Below are 21,233 nucleotides of genomic sequence, written 5' to 3'. Positions count from 1 at the left end.
GTTGGGCTCTATCCCTGGGACTCCCCAAGGATAAGCAGATTCAAGTTTTTAAAAAGTCTAAGTATCTTGGGGTTTGCTGATTTACATCTACTTCCTATTATATATGAAAAGATACCTGTTGTGAAATACTACTTATTTCCATCCAAAGGAAATATGTCAGCTCTTACAGACTTTCAATTATCTGTGGCAGTGGGGTTTGGGCTAAAAGGCACCTTTTTTTTCTGCATATTTCAACCATTACTAATTTTTATATCAACAGCTATTCAGCAATACCTAACCTCTTAATCTACCAAGTATGTTAGGGACAATTAACAAACTTTCAGGTTGAGTAAATACATACCTTTAATTTATCAGATAAATCTTTAATTTCATTAACTGCTCCATTATATTTATTGGCTAATTCTCTTAATTCTTCCTGAGTCCGTTCATTCATTTCTTTAAGATGTGTACATTCATCTTCAGTATTACTCAGACTTCGCTGTAATTCAAGTTTACAGATAACTGATTTAGAATAAATGCACATTCTAAATTCAACTTATAAAAAGTGTTAATTCTATGGGCTGTTCTAAATTATTATCTGCCCTGGCCTTTATGTAAAGGTTAAACAACATAAGAATTTTAATTTACTTTAGGTACATGCTAAAACAGAAAATACAGCAAAAAAACTGAAAAACAAAAAACAAAACAACAGAAAGGGGGCAGGGGAGGAAAGAATGTTCCTTTTATATAACTACTCTTTTAAAAGGCCACCGGTTATGACTTTTAGACTTGAAAATATTTTAAGCTTATCAATTCTTGAAAGCAAGTTTAATACTATGCATAATCAACTTAGTAAGAAAATTAGAAGACTACTAGCAATTTTCTTTCCTTGCATATCAAATCAATGACACGACAGTGAATTAGTTATAATGGGATAAGGCTATTATAGAAACTATTACTATAACATATTCTACAGTATATACTATATATAGTAATTTTACTGTTCAGTTTACAATGGGCATTTTAACTAAATCCAGTAACAAATAACTTCTGTGGTAATTTAGCAGCAGTTCAAAGGAATAACCTACATTATCAATTAGGTTATTTTTAAAGCAACGAGAATCACATTTTGATTGTTCCTAAAAGACCAAGAAAGGACCTCAGAGATATTTTCCCTTTGACCTCTAAAGTTAGACACAGTTTTCTTCTCCAGAGGGTGGGTAAATAACAGTGGTAAGGTTCTCCACCTTCCACTAACTATCCTCCACTGGAAGAAAAGCAAAACTAGGTGACAGGAGATCAATTCCCTCCACATATCACAGTCCACTGTGTAAGAGGCCGAATCCTAAGCAGAATGCACACAGTAAGACTCCCTGATGAGGCTGTTATTTGCTCGGTCACTGAGTAGGAACCACAAGCACCAGACTCACACGGTTATGTTGAAAATTCCTAACAAGGAAAACAGCATATTATCCCTTCCCACTTCACAGACAGGAAATATTTCTTAGCTATATAATACTAAAGTTTAAAATGTCCTACAATATTAGCAATTTTAGGCTAAAAATTTTAAACATACTACCATTTTATATTTGTTAAAATGAAATACCTCAACTTCTGAAAGTTTTCTAACCACTTCAATTTTCTCCTGAAGAACCCGCCTCAGGGACTCTTTGGCTGTCGTCTCGTAGTTGTGTTTGTCCTCCTGTAATGCTATAAGTTCCTTCCGTAAACTATCTTCTGTTTGATTCTAGGATTAGAAGACATTTATAATTATAGCCAAGTAATTTTTGTAAGTATTTACCATTTGGAAAAATAACACATTATGATGCTCTTTGAATTCTATACTGATGTATCTCCAAATAGAAATAATGTTGGCCCTGTATTAACTGAAGCTGTATTTAAAAGTTGCACTGTAAATTATGCCTTCACAAATACATTAATCCATACTTCCAATAGAAAAAAAAGTCTAAGGAAATGGAGAATTTCTCTCAAATGTACAAAATGAATTAAGTCGCCTGTCATATTCTCTATAAGCCACAATATTTACATTTGTGGGTAAAAATAATCTATTACTTTCAAAGGGGCCAAGCATTTTAAAATAATGGTTAACCATTAGGAATAAGGAATAAGAGCACCCTGAAGAAAAAGCTGAGTCCAGTTCTGAGGCAGGAAATGTACAAGACGAGTCTGAAACACCTTGTCTAAAATGACAGCAGGAAGCTATTAGTTTGCTGGGGTTCTACCAAAAGGACTCAGGCACCAAAGATGGGAAAATTTGAGCATCAATAAGAACAACAAATGGAATAGGCTGAAACACATGAAATATATTAAATCTATGTTTGGGGAAAAAAAACCACTTCATGGTCATTCTTTGGTGGATGAGAAGGAACCAATTTTAAAATCTAGTAAATAAATGGAGAAAATAACTTATCCTTCTTTTCCTAAGAAAATGACTTCAGGGTAACCAAATGGTTTATGAGGAGGAAAAGAAGTATTTATAGAAGTAATCCAGATAATAAATGAAGGAATAACAGAACTATATTACCACCATTTTTGCAAGCCCTAATAATGGATCTAGCCAAGAATCATCAAAGATTGCTAATATCTCAAAAGAAAGACAACTAGATAGTACGGTGCCTTCTGGTGAAAGTACACAATACTATTCATGAAGTATTGCTGGCAAAAAAAAAGAGTTGAACCTAAATTAGATCAAATCTCTAGATCAAACTACCAATTTATGGGGTGGGAGGAGAGTTAGAAGAAATGTTTAAATAACAATCCAGACTGAGGGAAATTATAGAGGACAAATGACCCAGTTTCTCCAGCAAATATCAACTGTGATAGAAAACAAAGAAAGAGTTGTATATGGGTATTCAATACACAATTCTTTCTTCTTACATGTATGTTTGAAATTTCCTATAATGAAAAAAGATTTGAAAGAATGGTGAAAACGCATAAATGTTTTAGCACGTACACAAATGACAAAGAAACAAGCTACATAAAAAACTATGCATTTTTCGTGCATAGTTTATGCATTTTTCTTTAAGGATCTTTACTTGAGATTAATACTTACTTTGGAGCATGCCTGTAATTGGTTTCCCATAACTTCTAACCGTGATAAGAGTCTATCTTCATCTATTAAAGCCTGTTGAAAAATTAATTTAAATCCCAGAGTAATTAAAAATTTACACATATCAAAAAGGTTGCTACTGCCCAAAAAAGATATAAAATCATAAAACTGACCAACACCCATTGTAAAATGCTACATTTTCAATATTTGGTCATTCAGAAATAACTTTGCCTTTGCCTGCTAAAAAATTTCACTTTTAATCAACATCTAAGGGATATTAAACTATACTTAAATGCTTCTTGAATATAAAGGCAAATGGAATACCTGCCAACTGGTATCTGAAGCCTCTTGGGTGATGGCTAGTAGCCGCTGAAGTGTGGCTAACTTCTGTTCCAACATCTGTTCCCGATGTAAGGCCTCCTAATAGTATAAATCACAAAAGAGATTTTTATAAACTCAGCATGATGCTTGAAGAAAAATCCAAGTACATTCTGAAAATATTCTCATTTTACATCCCACTTTGTATCCCCCCCCCCACTTTGTATCTTACTTTCAAACCTGAAAAATCTACCTTGTAAAATATATATAAGCCACATCACTTTAATCCTATTTCCTGGACTGTTAGGGGTACTGAGCCACACCTTCCCCTATTAACAGAAAATAAGTGCCCTATTTTTGTTTTCCTTCCACTCATAATTCACAAGCATTAAAAAAAGAGGAAACCCAGATTAGAAGAATTCAACAAATGTTATTAACCCTCCATTTTACATATAATCTATATATATAGATATCTTTGTATATATCTATATATGTGTGTGTATATAAACACACACACACATTTTAAAATATATATACATATCTTTCAGAACAAATTTCAAACTAAGCCAAACAATCTCGTCAGCAGCAAAGATATTTCTTTTTTAAAGTTTTTTTTTTTTTTTTTTTAATTTGTCAGAGAGAGAGGGAGAGAGAGCAAGCACAGGCAGACAGAATGGTAGGCAGAGACAGAGGGAGAAGCAGGCTCCCCGCCAAGCAAGGAGCCTGATGTGGGACTCGATCCCAGGACGCTGGGATCATGACCTGAGCCGAAGGCAGCTGCTTAACCAACTGAGCCACCCAGGCGTCCCCAAAGATATTTCTTAATGTCTTAGCTGTATGTGTATGACATCTAAAATAGAAATGTCTTTTAATTTTCCCTTTTAAGAATGTTATATATGTAAATATATATAAGGAAAGACACTACTTTGCAATCTCTTGCATTTTCAGGTTTTCTGAATCTTTGTGACTATATACTACTCAGCATCAATCAAATATGGCAAAAATAAGTAAGAGTCCACAAATGTAATTAAGGGGTCAAGGAGTTATATAACTATTTGGCAACTCCAAAGGGATATTTTTACAGAGAAGGACGTTGGCAAGCAAATCCTTATCTCTATGTCACTTGTTAACATTTGACAGCTGTTAAGAGGGTCTCCTTCACTAGAAGTCAAGGTGAAAATGCTCACACAGCATTCAGCTGTGGTTATGGCACATCTTTAAATTTCACTTTCTTCTATTCCTGTCATTAGCCAAAGAAGAACACTTACTACCCTAATACCTCTAGAGCCACTTCAAAAAAGACAGTACTTGAGGTTTAAAGTACACACTTATTTTTTCCCACATCCTTGATAAATAATGATTAAAGAAAATCTGATCTAATTAGTTACTGGTACCATTTTTTAATATAACTCTAAAAGTATAGAATAAGAAATCTAACAAAAGTTAGAATCTAACACTTAGACTAGTTGCCAAGTTTATTTTAAGCTCTTTAAACATTCCTAATATCCAGGAAATTACATTAAATGCTGCAAAAAGTTTTACTTAAAAACAAACCCACCAAACAATCACTACTTCCACTAGATGGTGTAATTTCACCTTTTTAAACTCAATTCCATTTAGAGTTTCATTATTCCATCAACCACATCCTAACAAAAATCTAATACTTTCAGGAATGGCTTTTAGTGCTAAGGTATGAAATTTATCTATTCTAGTTTCTACTCAGAAGTTTTACAATTTACATTAGAACTTTAGCAATTCAAAAAGATGTATACAGAAAAGATAACACAGTATAATCTTCTCTCAAAAACCAGAAAAGAACAGTGAAAGATTATGCCCATTATGAATATTCAAAGAACGGACAAAATTGGAAAAAGTACTGCAGTGAGTTAGGGAATTACACTCACAGTCCATGATGACTAGTTACTATATAGTGTACAGCCACAGGAAATCCATTTTACCTATATGAGCCTCATATTTCCCATGTGAAAATGGAGATTATCTATATAGATTCATTTTTTCTTCACAGTTCTGTGAAGTACATGCTATTATACCCACATCATAGATGAAGAAAACAAGGCTCACGAAAGGGTTAAACAACCTTCCCAAAACTTCTGAAGTGAAAGCCATAGACCAAGTCCAGGGAATTCTGGCTAGAGTCTATGCTTTCAGACATTCTACTAAACGGCAAATGTGTAAAACAGCTTTTCTATGCACCATTACATAATGCCCAGTGGAAGGTAAGATCTGATTAATACTCTGACAATTTTCAGACTTGTAAATTCTTAACGGAGGGAGAACTGCTCTTAGTGATTGGTTCTTATAAAGGAATGTAGGAACCAGGATACTGGTTTGATCTTATCAGTTTTAAAAAGCAAGTGGAGACCTACACATGTAGAATGATTCACCCAAAGTCAGAGAACTCAGTAGCAGAGCCAGGATAAAAAGTTTAATCTCTTAATTTCTGATCTAGGGTTTTTCTTCCACCATGCTCCCTCACCAGAATAATAAGAACAATAATCCAGCCCAAATGTCCCAAAATCAAGAGGGGGAAAAAAAAAAAGCCACGTATTTCCTTTATGGAAATTTCTATGGCTCTTTAAATCCATTATTAACTTCAGGAGCCCATTCCTTGTATCTGCCCCATCAAAATATCCTTCTACAGATCCAGCAGCATAGCATAGTGTTCAAGGGTGGACACTCTGAGGTCTGACTGTCTGGGTTCAAATCCCAGCTCTACCACAGAGTAGGTGCATAACACTGTGTAAATTATTTAACTTTCCAGGCTCTCAGTTACTCCATCTATAAAAATGGGAATAAAATATGTACCTTACAGGATTATTCTGAACAATAAATGAATAGAGGTAAACTGCTAGAGTCTGGCATATAGTTAATATATATTACATTATATTATATATATTATAATAATTTAATTTAATATATTATTATATGTTATATTATAATGTATTATATTAATGTGTATATTATATTATTTATTATATTATAAACTATCATTTATAACAAATGTACTATTTATTATTACATATTTATATTGTATTATATTGGTTATATATTATATTATATTATATATTATATATTATTACACATATATGATCATTTGCTATTAATATTATACTGAGCAACCAAGATCTCTCCAGGTTTAATTTTACTTAAAAGTCATCTATGAACTATTTTGAAACTTTCCCATACTGAATGAAAGAAATACTTCTCTTGTACGGAACCCTATCTTTTTTAGACTTAATAATCCTGATTCTTTTTTTTTTCCCCCAGATTTTATTTAGCGCACAAGCATGGGTAGCAGCAGGCAGAGGGAGAAGCAGGCTCCCCGCTGAGCAAGGAGCCCAATGCGGGACTCGATCCCCGGACCCTAGGATTGTGACCTTAGCCAAAGGCAGATGCTTAACTGACTGAGCCACCCAGGCACCCCAATAATCCGGATTCTTTTTATCCTCTCTTCATAAGACCTAGTTTTAATCCTTTTTTTAACTTTGAGAGATATTTCTTTTATATTTGTATCCAGTCAATATTTCTTTAGCCTGTATTTGTGAACTAGCAAAATCAAATCTAAGTTGTTTAATTCTACTTTTAAAAACTAAGAATTTTCAAGATTTACTTTTACCTGTAGATACTGAGAAAGCTGGAATAGTTCCTGAGAGTACATACTTGGAGTGTTAGCAGCAACCTTGAAAAAAATAACATAAGTACCAATAGTCACACAAAACATTTATAAAAGACATTAAAGCCAAACCAAGTCCCTGAAATGTCCATTTACCAAAATATGCAAAATAAAACATATTTTTCCGCTTAACAAGTTCCTTTTGTTTTCAAAATATATCTGTCTCATGCCTAGAATTTGTAAATGGTATTATTTTTTGCTGACTAGTCTGAAATTTATAAGCAGGGTGGTGGAACAAGTACTACTCATGAAAACATTCCTTGATAAACCAAATCACAAACACAGCACAACAGCAATATTGCTCTTTCTTAATTCAGAAATAATACCTCCTAAATCAATAGATTTATAACTTATCCCCTTTATAATTCATTGTTAGATAGTTTTTCAATACACCAAGAAGTCACAATTCTTTTAGAAGTAGCCATCTTCAAAATGGGAATTGTATGTGGGGGTGCAGGGAGAGACAGGACATGAAATATAGTACTTTTCATGGCCAGGACAATGAAAATAGATTTGTTTTGGAAGCAAGCAAGGAAGGAAGGAAGGAAGGGTGGAAGGAAGGAAGGAGAAGGGAGAGAGAGAGCAAGAGAGGGAGGGAAGAAGGGAATAGTTTTGTCTTTTTCATTCTTTAAACTACAGGTAGGTTTAAGAAGAAAAAGATGGAAAATAATGGTATTTAAATTACAAATCACAGAAAAAATACTTAGAACTCAAGAGTATTAGAAGAAATACCTTCAATAAGGGGTTCTTCCCAAGTGTGGAACATAGAACCATGGCATTATTCACCCCCCCACAAAAAGAAGATACTATTAGGTTGCTGTAACATTTACCCATATCCTCAATATTACCAAGCCTTTTGTATCAACTTATGAATGATGTTAAATAGCACTATTTCTGATTAGGTTCAGAAAGAATATTTTTATTAATATGCTAACTAGAATCTAGAGAAGTGGCATTATTTTTAAAAGTTAGTCCTAAACTGGCAATGCCATTATTTACTTCTAAAATAATTCTTGGTATTACTAAGGTTGATGATCAACCACTTTTACTTCTAAAAAAGGAATCTCACAGAGAACTTCAGTTTCAGGCAGGCTTTCAGTCTTTATCCAAATGGAAGAAAAAAGTTTTAGTACACTAAGAAAAAACACCCACATTCATGCCAAGAGATACAGATTTTTTTTTTGGTATTTAGCAATGATATCTACAGTTTATTACACAATTATTTCTGAACAAAAGGAAAAACACTAACAAGTAATTATCGCAAATTTTCTGACCAAATAAAGTTAAAACTAATTTTCAAGGACAATAAAAGAGCAATTTCTGTAAATCCTTATTTCCATTTTTCTATGTGTAAGTATATGTTGGGTGAACTATTTGGGCAGAAAACTTAAATAGATATTTCTAGAGAGAATTGTATTCCAGAATAAAAAGTAGTAACTAACACTTTGTATCTCTGGCTAGAGCTCCTAGTCTATACTACTGGCCATTTAGTTGAGATAACAAAGGTTTTTTTCCTAGGAAACATCCATCCTAAATTTTCCAGATCAGAAGACTGCAATAACCAAATACCTGCATACACTATATATCATTTGTTACAGAAGAAAAAAAAATTCCTAGGTAAAGCATATTAAAAACAAATAAAAACATTTTCCAAAGCAATATAGCTGAGTTAGTTTAGAGAAAATAATCATTAGTAACTTACTTTGTCAACAGGACTTGGTAATGGAGCATGGATGACACTGAAAAGTAAAATTTAGAATTTTTTATCTAATTTCCTGACAACAGAGGAAACAGTATGACAGTACCAGAATATCTTAACCCTAAAGTTGATACACTCGGTGTCATATAATTAAAACAATGTGAATTATTCTCTAATCCTTCATAAATCCATAGAATTCTTGGAAAAAAAGGTAATAAATACACAAATCTACCTTTTACACATGACATATTTCTAATCACAAATCCAAAATTCAAAATTCAAAATGTATTAAATTCCCTTTGAGGATCCACTATTTAATGAGGGCTCTGGTGAATTCCATGACTATAGAACTTCTATACAGAAAAGAAGTACACCTTAAATTATCTATTTTTAATTCTGGAATGTGTAAATTATGTCCTTTTAAAATTAAATATTCCTATAAACAAAGTCTTTTTTTTTTTTTTTTTTTTTTTTTCCTATAAACAAAGTCTTAAAAAACAAAGTTCTACTAGAAAGAAAGCTACGCTTTGGAAACTTGTTCTAGTGGAGAACAACTTTAGCCAACCAAACAGTATTACTGTTCTCTACCTCACACGCAAACAACTGAAAGCTTAGATGTAGGTATGAAACTAAACTCAGTATATTCCTATAAAACTAAGCAGTAAACAGACAGTATAATTGGTACTAATTGCCTTTTGGGCCTTATAAAGTACTAACGACAGACAGGCAGTATTACAGTGTAGCAGTTCAGCATGCAGGCTCAGATGCCATACTGACTGGGCCCACATTCTGGTTCTACTTACTAGGTGTGTAATCTTGGGCAAGTTTACCTAAGCACTATATAGGTCTCAGGTTCCTCATCCATAAAATGGGGATAATCATAAAAATAACCCCATGGGGTAACTGTAAGCATTAAATGTGTTACTATAAATAAAGAGCTTTCAACAGTGCCTAAGACATAATAACACTTGATCCTACTACCACTCCCATGAGAAAAGAGCAGATAAGGAAGCCAGGCACCATGACCAATTTACCTCTGGATCCCCAGAACCTATCACCAGGCCCTAGCAAAGCTGGCGCCTAATGAAGGTTTAAAAAATTATGCCAACTTTAGTTTTTCTCTGTATCCTATCAACACAGGATAGACAGTTTAAACATAACCTTCTTTTTCTTGACTATACAAGCAATATATACTGATTATGGGAAATGAAAGCATGAGGAAATAAGTCAAAATTACCTAATGCCAGCACCTAGAGACAACCATTTGGGGTATATATATTTTTCTCTATAGCCAATGCACATTCAGGCAAATGAACTTAAAATCTAAATAGAAGCAAACAGTATTCATGGTTTGTTTTTTTTAAATCCAGTTTTCTTAGTGACCCAAGTACAAAATTTTCTGTTCTTGTGAAAATTTGGTTAACAAAAGGCTAAAAATCCAGCTAAACATGTATCTTACAGAAACTATCCTGGATATAGGTGTATTCTGTTTGAATTATAGAAAAAGTTCATATGCAACAAGGGAATACAGAAAAGGAAAACCATTATTTAGTGTTAAGATGGTGGGATTATAGGCAATTTTTCTCTGTTATCATTTTTTTAAAGATTTTATTTATTTATTTGAGAGAGAGAGAGTGAGCATGAAAGGGAAGAGGTCAGAGGGAGAAGCAGACTCCCCGCCAAGCAGGGAGCCCAATATGGGACTCGACCTCAGGACTCCAGGATCATGACCTGAGCCGAAGGCAGTTGCCTAACCAACTGAGCCACCCAGGTGCCCATGTTTGTTATCATTTAAAAATTATCTGTGCAGGGGTACTTGGCTGGCTTAGTCAGTACAGCATGTGACTCTTGATCTCAGAGCCATGTGTTTGAGCCCACGTTGGGTATACAGATAACTTAAAAAACAAATCCTTTGTGCAATATAATAAAAATCAAAGAAGAAAAGAATTAGCTTTTTGAGAACTAGCTAGTGAGTATCTTAAAAGCATTAGATGCTTTAAATGTACCTGAAATTCTAAGCATTCTGGCATACCCAAATGTATCTTGATTGCTAAAAAAGATGACAGTAACAGAAACAGTTAATGATCATTGTGTCCTTGATGTATGCCAGCTACTATACAAAAGTCTTTAAGTGCATAATCTTGCATAATTTTCCTCATAAAATTCCTGCTCAGTAGATACTATTGTTATCTTCATTTTTCAAATGAGAAAAGGGAGGCCTGATCAAGACATAGAGTCAGTGGAGTTGGGCTTTGAATGAGACTATCCACCTCTAAAGACCATCCTGATCTACCAGCGCTAAAGAACTGCCTGTCCAAAATTCATCTTCTCCAGAAAGTCAGCCAGTCTATGCACTATGAAATTGGCAGCAAAATTTAAAATGACACTAATATTTAACCACATAAGAAAAACCAAATAATGAGAAGGAAATGGCGCAAAGATGAAAAGCACTGGGGAAACAAGAAGGAGAGGGACACAATTCACTAACAGACTGAAAAATTCACATGTCCTCCTAGATGGAACCCGAGATCACAGATAACCCTTTATATAACTGCTCAAATCTTTTAACTCCATGAAGGGAAAATCTCATCACACACAAACAACAACATTCTTAAGAAACCACATATCACTAGTTGATTAATAGTTACTCTTATTTTTAAAAACTTAACCGTTGAGTCCTGCCTGAGTCACATTAGAGTTCCCAAAGTTAACTGTATTTTTTAATAATTAAACTATAATACAGAATAGGAAACAGATTGTTTTACATTTAGATGTTTAAAAATTTTTACTTTGTTTCAGATATGCTTAAAGCTAAAAAAAAATTGGTAGCATCTAACTGAAGCAAAATATATAATAATCCTAATGAAAGCACAATCATACCAATAGGAGGGTCTCCCTCTGCTTTTTTTTTCTTTCTTTCTTTTCTACTCACTATTCTACTTTGCCTTAAACTTATTATTGCTTATCTTAACCTCCCACCCTCAGGTCTTTGTCTTTGCTTTTGAAGGATAAAAAATATTATGTTGGTTATAGAAACAAGCTTATTGCCCCCCAAATAAAAAATGCTTAAGTTTAATTAATAATTACTACATAATGATAATCTGTGAAAAGCACAAGATTAAAATGTACTTATATTTAGATTTTTACATTTACATTTTATGAGTAATTCTTCCTTTTCAAGTTTCTCCTCCTCTAAGTGATCTTTCCACTTCTTCAGGGGGAAAAAAAAAATACAGCCTTGGAAAATCCCTCCAAAACTCCCACCAAAATAGGCTATTAACGATATCAACATCCTCAAGGTCCTAAAAGATCATGACACTGGCATTAACTTCAGAGGGAATCACAGTTTAAGAAGTCCTATATTAAATGCAGATCAAAATACAGTTATCACTCATCACTGAGTAGTTATTACTCACCAATAATTTGCATACCCTAAATATTTTGAAAAACACCTAATTATCAATCAAAATATAAACTGTAAAGCTAAATTTGGAAACAAAATAACCTGTGCCTCATTATACATTATTATTAATTAGAATTGTAGCTAATGTGAAAATTAAAGTATATTATATTCTAAAAGTACTGCATTAATTTTCTACCATTATAAGAATAATCCTAAAGTGTTAACAGTATACCATCACCTAGAATATTGTTAACCAAGTAATTAATACAAAAACTTCATGGCACTAAATTATACTCACTCTGAGCGGAGTCGGGCTTCCATACCATCTGGTAGAAAAAGTTTTATTGTGGAAACAATACACCCATGGGTAACTGGTTAAAACAAACAAATAAGATGGATTAAATAATTGTTTAAAAATACAAACCTTCATACCCCTCATTTCCAAACATATACTTTGTTCCTAAATGTAGTAACTTGGAGGAAAGAAATCTGGTGGTTTAATGACAATATTCATTTCCCTGGAGAAAGTCATTCCTCTTCATACTGAATCACAGTTGCAAGGCAAAATTACAGACAGAATTGTTTTTCAAAAGTGTCCTAACCTCCAATGCTGTAACAGTCAATAAAAGGTCAGTGGAATATATAGAAATAAAATTGAGAGGAAATGCACTTTCTCCCCTATCTGCTGGCATCAAAACTTAACTCCAACTATTCCCCAATTTAGCATTTAGCCTTAATTCCTAATTCTCCTGTCCTCAACCTGTAACATGCTTCACAAAACCTAGTTCTGTATAATACAGCTTGGAATATGCTGTTCAAGTCCCCCATTTGATGAGTGAGAAAACCAAGACCTCAGAAAAGTGAAACTGCTTCTGGAATTCTTTAAGTGTCAAAGCTGTTTGCTAGAACTCAAGTCTGAGATTTCCAGTTCAGTATTTAAAATGTGGTTTTATGTTCTCGGTACTTTTTCTTCCTCCACCCTGAAACATTTTTACATAACATTACACCACTTTATAGACAACTTCTTACTGTTGCTTCTTACTTCCTCCTTTTCCTTCTGAAGATTTCAAGAGACAAAACCCCCCAAAAGCAGCATTTATACAGAGCTTCTCTTTGTGACTGGGTTTTATGGGAAAAAAAATTTCTTGCTAGTTTAAGGTTGATGGCTTTTTATTTCTCTGTTCTTCCAAGATTACATCTTCCAGGGTTAGGGTTCAAAGAGTTAATTTATTTAGTTTACCAAAATCTAATTAATTCAGGGTGATGAAAATATACCATCTCATGATTAGAAGACTGGTAGTTATGTGACCTTATACATTTGTCAAAACTAAGTGAGTTTTATAAAACTGGTGTGTTGCAAGGAAATTATATCTCAATAAAACTGATTAAGAATAAAGTTAATGCTGGGGCACCTGGGTAGCTCAATCGGTTAAGCATCTGACTTCAGCTCAGGTCATGATCTCAGGACCCTGGGATCACCAATGCTGGGCTCTGTGCTTAGTGAGGAGTCTGCTTCTTCCTCTCCCTCTGCCCCTCCCCACTCTTGTGCTCTCTTTCTCTCTTTCTTTCTCTCAAATTAAAAATAAATAAAATCTAGGGGCACCTGGGTGGCTCAGTGGGTTAAAGCGTCTGCCTTCAGCTCAGGTCATGATCCCAGGGTCCTGGGATCGAGCCCCACATCAGGCTCTCTGCTCAGCGGGGAGCCTGCTTCTCCCTCTCTCTCTCTCTGCCTGCCTCTCTGCCTACTTGTGATCACTGTCTGTCAAATAAATAAATAAATAAATAAATAAGTAAATAAAATCTTAAAAAAAAAAAGAATAGAGCTAATGCATTTATGTAAGAATAACTTATTAAGTGATCAGGCCCATGAATCATAAAAATATTATAAACATAAAGTAATATGATTATTCTGTCATCTGGAAATATACAGTAAATTTAAGAAATTTAGTGCAGTTTACTCAATTTTCATTAACTTATTATTTGAAAACTGCTAACACGGATCAAGAACCACCTATGGGTCAGTCTTCTAAACTTTGCCTAACATAGCAATTACAGCCATCAACCACTGGGCTCCTTCCTTCCATTCAGGCCTCATCCTCTACCATAAATATCGTATGCAAGACCACGCTACCTGCACTTCCAAATTCTACAACTCCGTGCATTTTATGAGTTGTTCTGTCACTGATGTCCTTTATCCTCTTGCCTGCATGACCAAATGCTACTTATCCTCTAGGCTCAGACTTTCTACTTACTTCACCAAACTCATTATCTGACTGAGGGGTCCCGAGAGCTTCCTATTATCTGCTTCTTATAATAGTAAGCATACTGCGTTATGAATATTTATCATTTACACAACCATTTTCTCACCAGATACAGTCAACTCTGTGAGAGGGACAGGATTGGTTGCTTTTCACTTTTTAAATACCACACTTGGCAGAGTTATCTGGTACAAACTAGGCCTTTAATGAATAATTACTGAATGTGCAAAAAAATATATCTAGTTAATATTCTACAGTTTCCATTACCCAGGATGAAGATGTCTCTTATTTTGAGGACACTTATAAGAACTGCCTAACTCCCACCTTTCCCTGGTACAACACAGGGAAGGGACAGATTTACCCCATCTCTATGACTCCCCCAGAGGTTTACTGTAGAAAGGCTATAATAAATACAGGAGAACAGTACAAGAAGATCCAGCAATACTGACACTTGACCAATATCTTTAAGTTGGTAATAAAGTCTAAAAAAGTAGGTGTAGTTGAGTTACGGAATAAAACTGCACAGCCGGAACTGACAAGCTATGATATATTACATCAGAATTTCCATTGTTCAGATATATCACCTCAAAGTCCAGCAACTGGACTGATGTACAAATCTGTGAAATGAATCAAGAGCTAATACTTAATACTGACAGGGCAGCACAGGGTTGCTGTACTACTGAAGGCAGTTAAAGACCACGTCTGACTAAGCTAGCCAGCCCTGCCTTTGAAAAGGTTCTTGTGACAACTAGATACATAGAGGCACGGAATTATTAGTTGTCTTTTTTAATTTGCAATGGGCAAGTATTTAAAACAACCTGATAAAAATATTTTGTCCTAATACTTATATTAACTAATTTTACATGGCAGTATTTTCCAAAATGGAGTGCTAGCAGGTGCTGACAAAAAAGGATTTGGGGGTCAGAAGAGTTTGGAAAATACTTGGTTAAAAGTGATTGAAAGAGTTTCGATTTTTTAAGATTTTATTTATTTATTTAACAGACAGAGATCACAGGTAGGCAGAGAGGGCAGGCAGAGAGAGAGATGGGAGGAAGCAGGCTCCCTTCGGAGCAGAGAGCCGATGCGGGGCTCAATCCCAGGACCCTGGGATCATGACCTGAGCCGAAGGCAGAGGCTTTAACCCACTGAGCCACCCAGGCACCCCGAAAGAGTTGTGATTTTTTAAACCAGTCTTTCTCAGAGATTAATCAGCTTTTTATCCACCATAAGACTCTGAAAGTAAGATGCATTTTCCAAACTTATTTAACCATTGAGCTTCTCCCCTGTTTTCAGAACACTTACATAGGAACTGATATAGTACTATATGCATGATATACATGATATTATGAAAAAATACTTTGGAAAATACTGCTCTCAAATATTCTATGAATCACTTTGTAAACAAATTTTGCTCTCAAAATTTACCCAGAAACATTATTTACCATAAAGACTCAAAGACAAAACTGATTATAAAACACAACTTAAAAAGTTTCTCAGGCAGGGTAAGAAGGCTGCATGGTCAGTGCCACATTAAATACAAGTAGCTTCACTTTTTTTTTTTTTTTTTTTTAAGAGAGACAGCATGTGGGTGGGAGGAGCAAAAGGAGGGAAACAGAGAGAATCTTAAGCAGGCTCCACACCCAGTATGGATATGGGGCTCAATCTCAAGACCTTGAGATCATGACCTAAGCTGAAATCAAGAGTCAGAGGCTTAACCAACTGAGCTACCCAGGTGCCTCCCACTTTGCTTTCTAAAAGTTTATGTTACATTACTTCACTTTTATGAAAGACCTACATTAGTACTTGTTTTTCTTTTTTTTTTTTTTTTTTAAGATTTTATTTATTTATTTGTCAGAGAGAGAGAGGGAGAGAGAGCGAGCACAGGCAGACAGAATGGCAGGCAGAGGCAGAGGGAGAAGCAAGTTCCCTGATGAGCAAGGAGCCCGATGTGGGACTTGATCCCAGGACGCTGGGATCATGACCTGAGCCGAAGGCAGCTGCTTAACCAACTGAGCCACCCAGGCGTCCCAGTACCTGTTTTTCTAACCAAAAGAAATCCAAAGAGGATTTTTGCTTATTACAAAAAAAGGTGAAAAGCACAAATAGCATTCAGTGTGGGTTTTGCAGCGAGCTGTTACAAAGACATTAAGAGTGGCTCCGCCAAGTTCCTCCCCCACAAACTTTACTCAGCATCAAAGCATCTAGCCACCACAGCTTTGAACTGTGTCTGTGAGCATCTGTGCTTTATCTTGATTTATTTTGTGTATCCATTAGCAAGGTATGTCCTTAGGTATCAGAAAAGCCTAAGAGAGGTGACTTTTTGGGTCTGGGAACTCTAAAAAAATTTTCCATATAAATTAATGGTAATTGTTTCTTCACTTTATACCAATTTTAAAAGGCTGCATAGGGGACACCTGGGTGGTTCAGTCGATTAAGCATCAGATTCTTGATTTCAGCTCAGGTCTCAATCTCATGGTCGTGAATTTGAGCCACTGCACTACTTTAGGGGGAAAAAAAAAGGTTTCATAGGAATGATATACTTTCTGACAGCAAGGAAACCTATACACATGCACTGTAAGCTACACGCAAATTTCAGAAATGTTTGAATATGAAAAGTGTGTCTGAATCGAAAAAAAAAGGTATTTATGGAGAAAAATCTGTAATTACTTGTAGTTATGAGACTTTATTAAAAATCAAAATGAAGACTATTCAAGCTGTCATTTGTGGGTTTTTCCCTCTATTCTCTTATACAGGTTATTTATTTTGCTTTTGAGTTAATATATGTACTCTATGGTCTGAAGTCAGCTTTTTTTTTTTTAGTGTTTTACTCCTTTTTTTTTTTTTTAAAGATTTTATTTATTTGACAAAGATCACAAGTAGGAAGAAAGGCACGCAGGGGGTGGGGCAGGCTCCCTGCTGAGCAGGGAGCCTGATGTGGGGCTCCATCCCAGGACCCTGACATCATGACTTGAGCCAAAGGCAGAGGCTTAACTCTCTGAGCCACCCAGGTGCCCTTGAAGTCAGCTTTTTATATTGCCTCTTCACATAGACGTTACTTAAGAGACCCATGTTAACTGTGATTAGCTTAAAAGCTATTTAAGGCCCTGGATTGGGAGACTGAAACTTCTGGGATATGTTGTAGTCCGAGTTCTAGCTCTGTTCTTGCACTGAGTGGGAAGGTCAACACTACTCTATATCTGAGTAGTCTGAAGGATCCCTTGAAATGACTGGCAGTAATAGGTACAATGAGTGAGATCATAAAAGCACAAGAAATATAAAAAAAAACAAGACCTAAATGAGAGGTGGTAACATTTCCAAACTGGGGAATTATTAGCTTAATTGTCTTTTGACCACAATCTAAGATAAAACAGTTACCAAACTTTTATCCCTGAATGTTTTGTCTCATAAAGCTTTTGATTCAAAGATTTTATTTTAAAGAATTCATTTATTTATGAGTGAGTGAGAACAAGAACGTGAGCAAGGTGAGAGGCTGAGGGAGAAGCAGTGGGACAAGCATACTCTCCCTGAGCAGGAAGCCCGCCTCGGGCTCGATCCAAGGACCTTGAGATCATGACCTGAACCAAATGCAGATGCTTAACTGACTGATCTACCCAACTGCCCTGTTTTAAGTAGGCTCCTCACTGAGCCTGGAGCCCCATGTGGGGCTTGAACTCAGGACACTTGAGATCTGGATCTGAGCTGAAATCAAGAGAGGAACACTTAATGGACTGAGCCATCCAGGCGCTCCACAAAGACCTTATCTTTTTTTAAATTCCGAAAAGAAGCAGGAAAAGTTAGCTGAATAGACAACTAACATTTTAATTCTAAAAAAATGTTTCTGAATTGATAGTCTATCATTGTCTTCATTTATGAGCTGGAGTTCAGTAATAAAAAGCTTTCCCTCCTCGACTACTTGTTTATGTCAGGAATAATTCCCTCCAGGAAAGGTAGCATCAACGATTTATTCTTTCCCTTTACTTACATGTTTTCAGATGGTTTCTCTAGATTCTAGGTTCTTCTAAGGCTGATCGATTCATTTTGCTTTCCTTTTAGTATCACTTAAGTTCATGAATTTGAACACAAGTTGATATATTTCATGATATTATTTTTATTGATCCTCAAACTGTCCCATCTTCGATCAATTAGAACTTCATGTTAATTCTTGAGTTTTCTGACAGAACCCTAGCAGTCTTAGATAGTTTCATGGCTTTATATATGACAAAATCTTCTAGGCTCAACCTGTACATTTCCTGACTTATTTCCTAGCTGTTTCTTCCAGGAATCCTGTTTCTAGCTATTTATTTGGTGGGAGGAATCCTTTCTCTGGGTATGTGAATTCATTTGCTACTTTATTTCTCTAGCATATAATGGAGCAATACTGCTTGTTAGCTTATTTTTCAATTTATGCACAAGTGGTTCTTTGGTTTTAGCTGTTTGCTGAGTACTCACTGAGAACTTGCTGGCTACAAAGCAATATGCTGGTAAAGATGAAGAAAACAAAATGATTATGACTAGATCCTTGTCCTTGAGGAGGTTTTGGTTTATTTTGTAGAGAGAACAAGAAATATCTAACATAACAACAAAAGAGGAAATTTTTCACAAATGCTACAAAAGGTACAAAACACTATGGGAATTTGGAATGGACAAGGGCAGGGGAAAGATTTATAAAAAGGGTAAAAAAAAAAGAATATGATTCAAAAGATAGGCTGAGAGAATGGCATGAGCAAAGAAAGAGAAAGAGGAGAGTGTAAGAGAGTGCACATCTTAGGAGGGCAGCTGGAGGAAGACTGGAGAAAGCAGATAAAGAATATATTTCAGGGTCTCTAGGTGCCAGGCCCATGCTAATTACACTATACATGTAACTAACTGCTTATGACAAACCATGTAAATAGTTATTTTTACGTCTTATTTTACAGATGAGACACATAAGACAAGGTCAAAGAAGCTAAAGTAACTTGCTTGGGATCATATGTGTGGTAAGTGGCAGTGCTAGGATTCAAAACAACCTTTTCCATATGCCATCTTACCTCCAATCTAGTTTAACAGCTTAACATTTATAAAGGAAAGGAGTGGGAAACAAAATCGAAGTTGAATTGAGCCCACATTTCTGAGGGCCTCAAGTGTACAATTAAGCATTTCAGAATTTATTCTGCAGTATGGTACAGCCTTCTCAAGCAGGAGAATAACAAGGCTGTAACAAGAATATTCTGGAGGCAGTGGGTTGGGAGTGTATAGTGGCCACAAGTAGAGAGCCAGTGTGATGCTCTAGGCTGACAACAGGAGAAACAAGCAGGAGCAGGGAAAGGAAAGAAATGACCTGAATGACTAGAAGTAAAGAGACACGATTCAGAAACAATACCACTATTCTGAGCTAGTGTATGGGAAGATGATGGAGCAATAAAAAGAAACTGGTAAGTCAGGAGAATGCTCTAGTTTGAAGGGGAGATTAAGCTTTGTACAGAGTCATTTTAAGGGGCTTGAGGACAGGGGATAGCATATAAAACAGGTGCTGCCAGGAACTTAACCGAATAGGGTTTTTAAGCCCAACTTCCAAAAGAACAACCAAGACTTTTAAAAAATAGTTATACTCAGTTCCCACAACTTGCAAATCCCCTTTTTAGGACTGAAGAGTGGGATCCAGACATCTGAAGTTTCAAAAGTTCTGCAGATAATTGCGGTGCAGGTAATTTCTGGGTCAAGAACCCACTTTTTAAAAGAACAAAAGTAGACTGCCATGCTATCAGAAAGATTCTCTTAGTCACCCCAGCAAATTAGGCACAGCCTGTGCTGAATCAGCCTTGTGATTTTCCCTAGCAGCTAGAAAGTGGAAGAAAGTAAAGCTTCTGGTGAAAGTTACCAAAAGCTGGGAATGAGCAAGGACAGCAAAGCCTAAAGTCAAGGGGTGGTCTAGCAGTTAGTGAGAGTACCTTTGAATTGGCCAATGATAAGTTCCAAAGGACAGACAGGTAAAGGAACTTGGGGCTGAAGCTACTGTGAAAGAGGGGCGAACTTACAGGCAAGAAAAGATGATACAATGACTGGCAAATGACCTGGCCTTGAGATGGGAATTCCATATACACTCTATCCATGTTCACACAGAACATCATGTTGCAATGTAAACACTGAACATCATACCATAAACCTTGAAATAGGTAGTAGTATCATGAGTTCCATTCTATTAGATGAGCAAATTAAAGTTTAGATAGGTTAAGGAGAGGTAACTTAGTCACGGTAAAATAAAAACAGCGGTGGAAAATAAGGTTACCAGTTTCCAATCGTCATCTGAAGCTTCTGGATTAGGAGGAAGGTTGTCAAAATCTTAGTTGAGATAAGGTGGTAGAAAGAACTTTCGTAACATCGTGGAGGAAGATTCATGACATTTTGAAATTTATTCAACCAGTGTGTGCCAGTTTGAGTGTGGAGATTCTACAATGAAGACATGCACTCTGGCTGCTCTTGCATAGCTGATAGTTAGTGAGGGAGGCAAACACGTAAGGGGGAGTGCCGTGTGCAACAGGGACATGGAAAGGCACCTTTTCCAGCCTAGAAAAGTTTCTAGCCAAAGGAAAAAGCATGTGCAAGGGCTTGAAGACCAGAAAACACAAGATCTATTGTGGGAAACAAAAGTAACTAAGGGCAGTTACTGAGGAAGATAGCACTGACTGCTCGTAATAGGCCCCTTGTTCACAGCGGCTTACCTAGGAACAGATACTGGTGAAGTGGACTTCAGTGATGAACTGACTGGAGTTATATGTCAAGTTTATAGAACTAATTGGTCCCAAGCTTTGCAGCAGAGGATTACTGTAATATTA

At 35.6% G+C, this 21,233-nt stretch overlaps 1 protein-coding gene across 8 annotated transcripts in view; it reads right to left on the bottom strand.

The window, feature by feature from the left end:
• The window catches only part of LOC111143859 (sarcolemma associated protein), a 141,576-nt gene that overhangs the window by 53,411 nt on the left and 66,932 nt on the right, over nucleotides 1-21,233 (bottom strand). For 7 of the 8 annotated variants that reach the window (XM_022497819.1, XM_022497822.1, XM_022497820.1 and 4 more), the window contains exons 3-9: nucleotides 12,462-12,534; nucleotides 8,764-8,800; nucleotides 7,005-7,067; nucleotides 3,374-3,469; nucleotides 3,053-3,124; nucleotides 1,586-1,726; nucleotides 341-478 (exon numbers count right to left, since the gene is read on the bottom strand). In XM_022497819.1, coding sequence (XP_022353527.1) covers nucleotides 341-478; nucleotides 1,586-1,726; nucleotides 3,053-3,124; nucleotides 3,374-3,469; nucleotides 7,005-7,067; nucleotides 8,764-8,800; nucleotides 12,462-12,534 — 620 coding nt within the window. Of the gene's footprint in view, nucleotides 1-340; nucleotides 479-1,585; nucleotides 1,727-3,052; nucleotides 3,125-3,373; nucleotides 3,470-7,004; nucleotides 7,068-8,763; nucleotides 8,801-11,688; nucleotides 11,692-12,461; nucleotides 12,535-21,233 lie in introns of all 8 variants that reach the window. The other variant, XM_022497826.1, reaches the window with a different exon arrangement.

This window comes from Enhydra lutris, unplaced genomic scaffold (genome assembly GCF_002288905.1).
Source record: "Enhydra lutris kenyoni isolate GAN:26980312 unplaced genomic scaffold, ASM228890v2 scaffoldscaffold10, whole genome shotgun sequence".
NCBI classification, from domain to species: Eukaryota; Metazoa; Chordata; class Mammalia; order Carnivora; family Mustelidae; genus Enhydra; species Enhydra lutris.
This window is presented reverse-complemented; position numbering and strand designations above follow the sequence as displayed.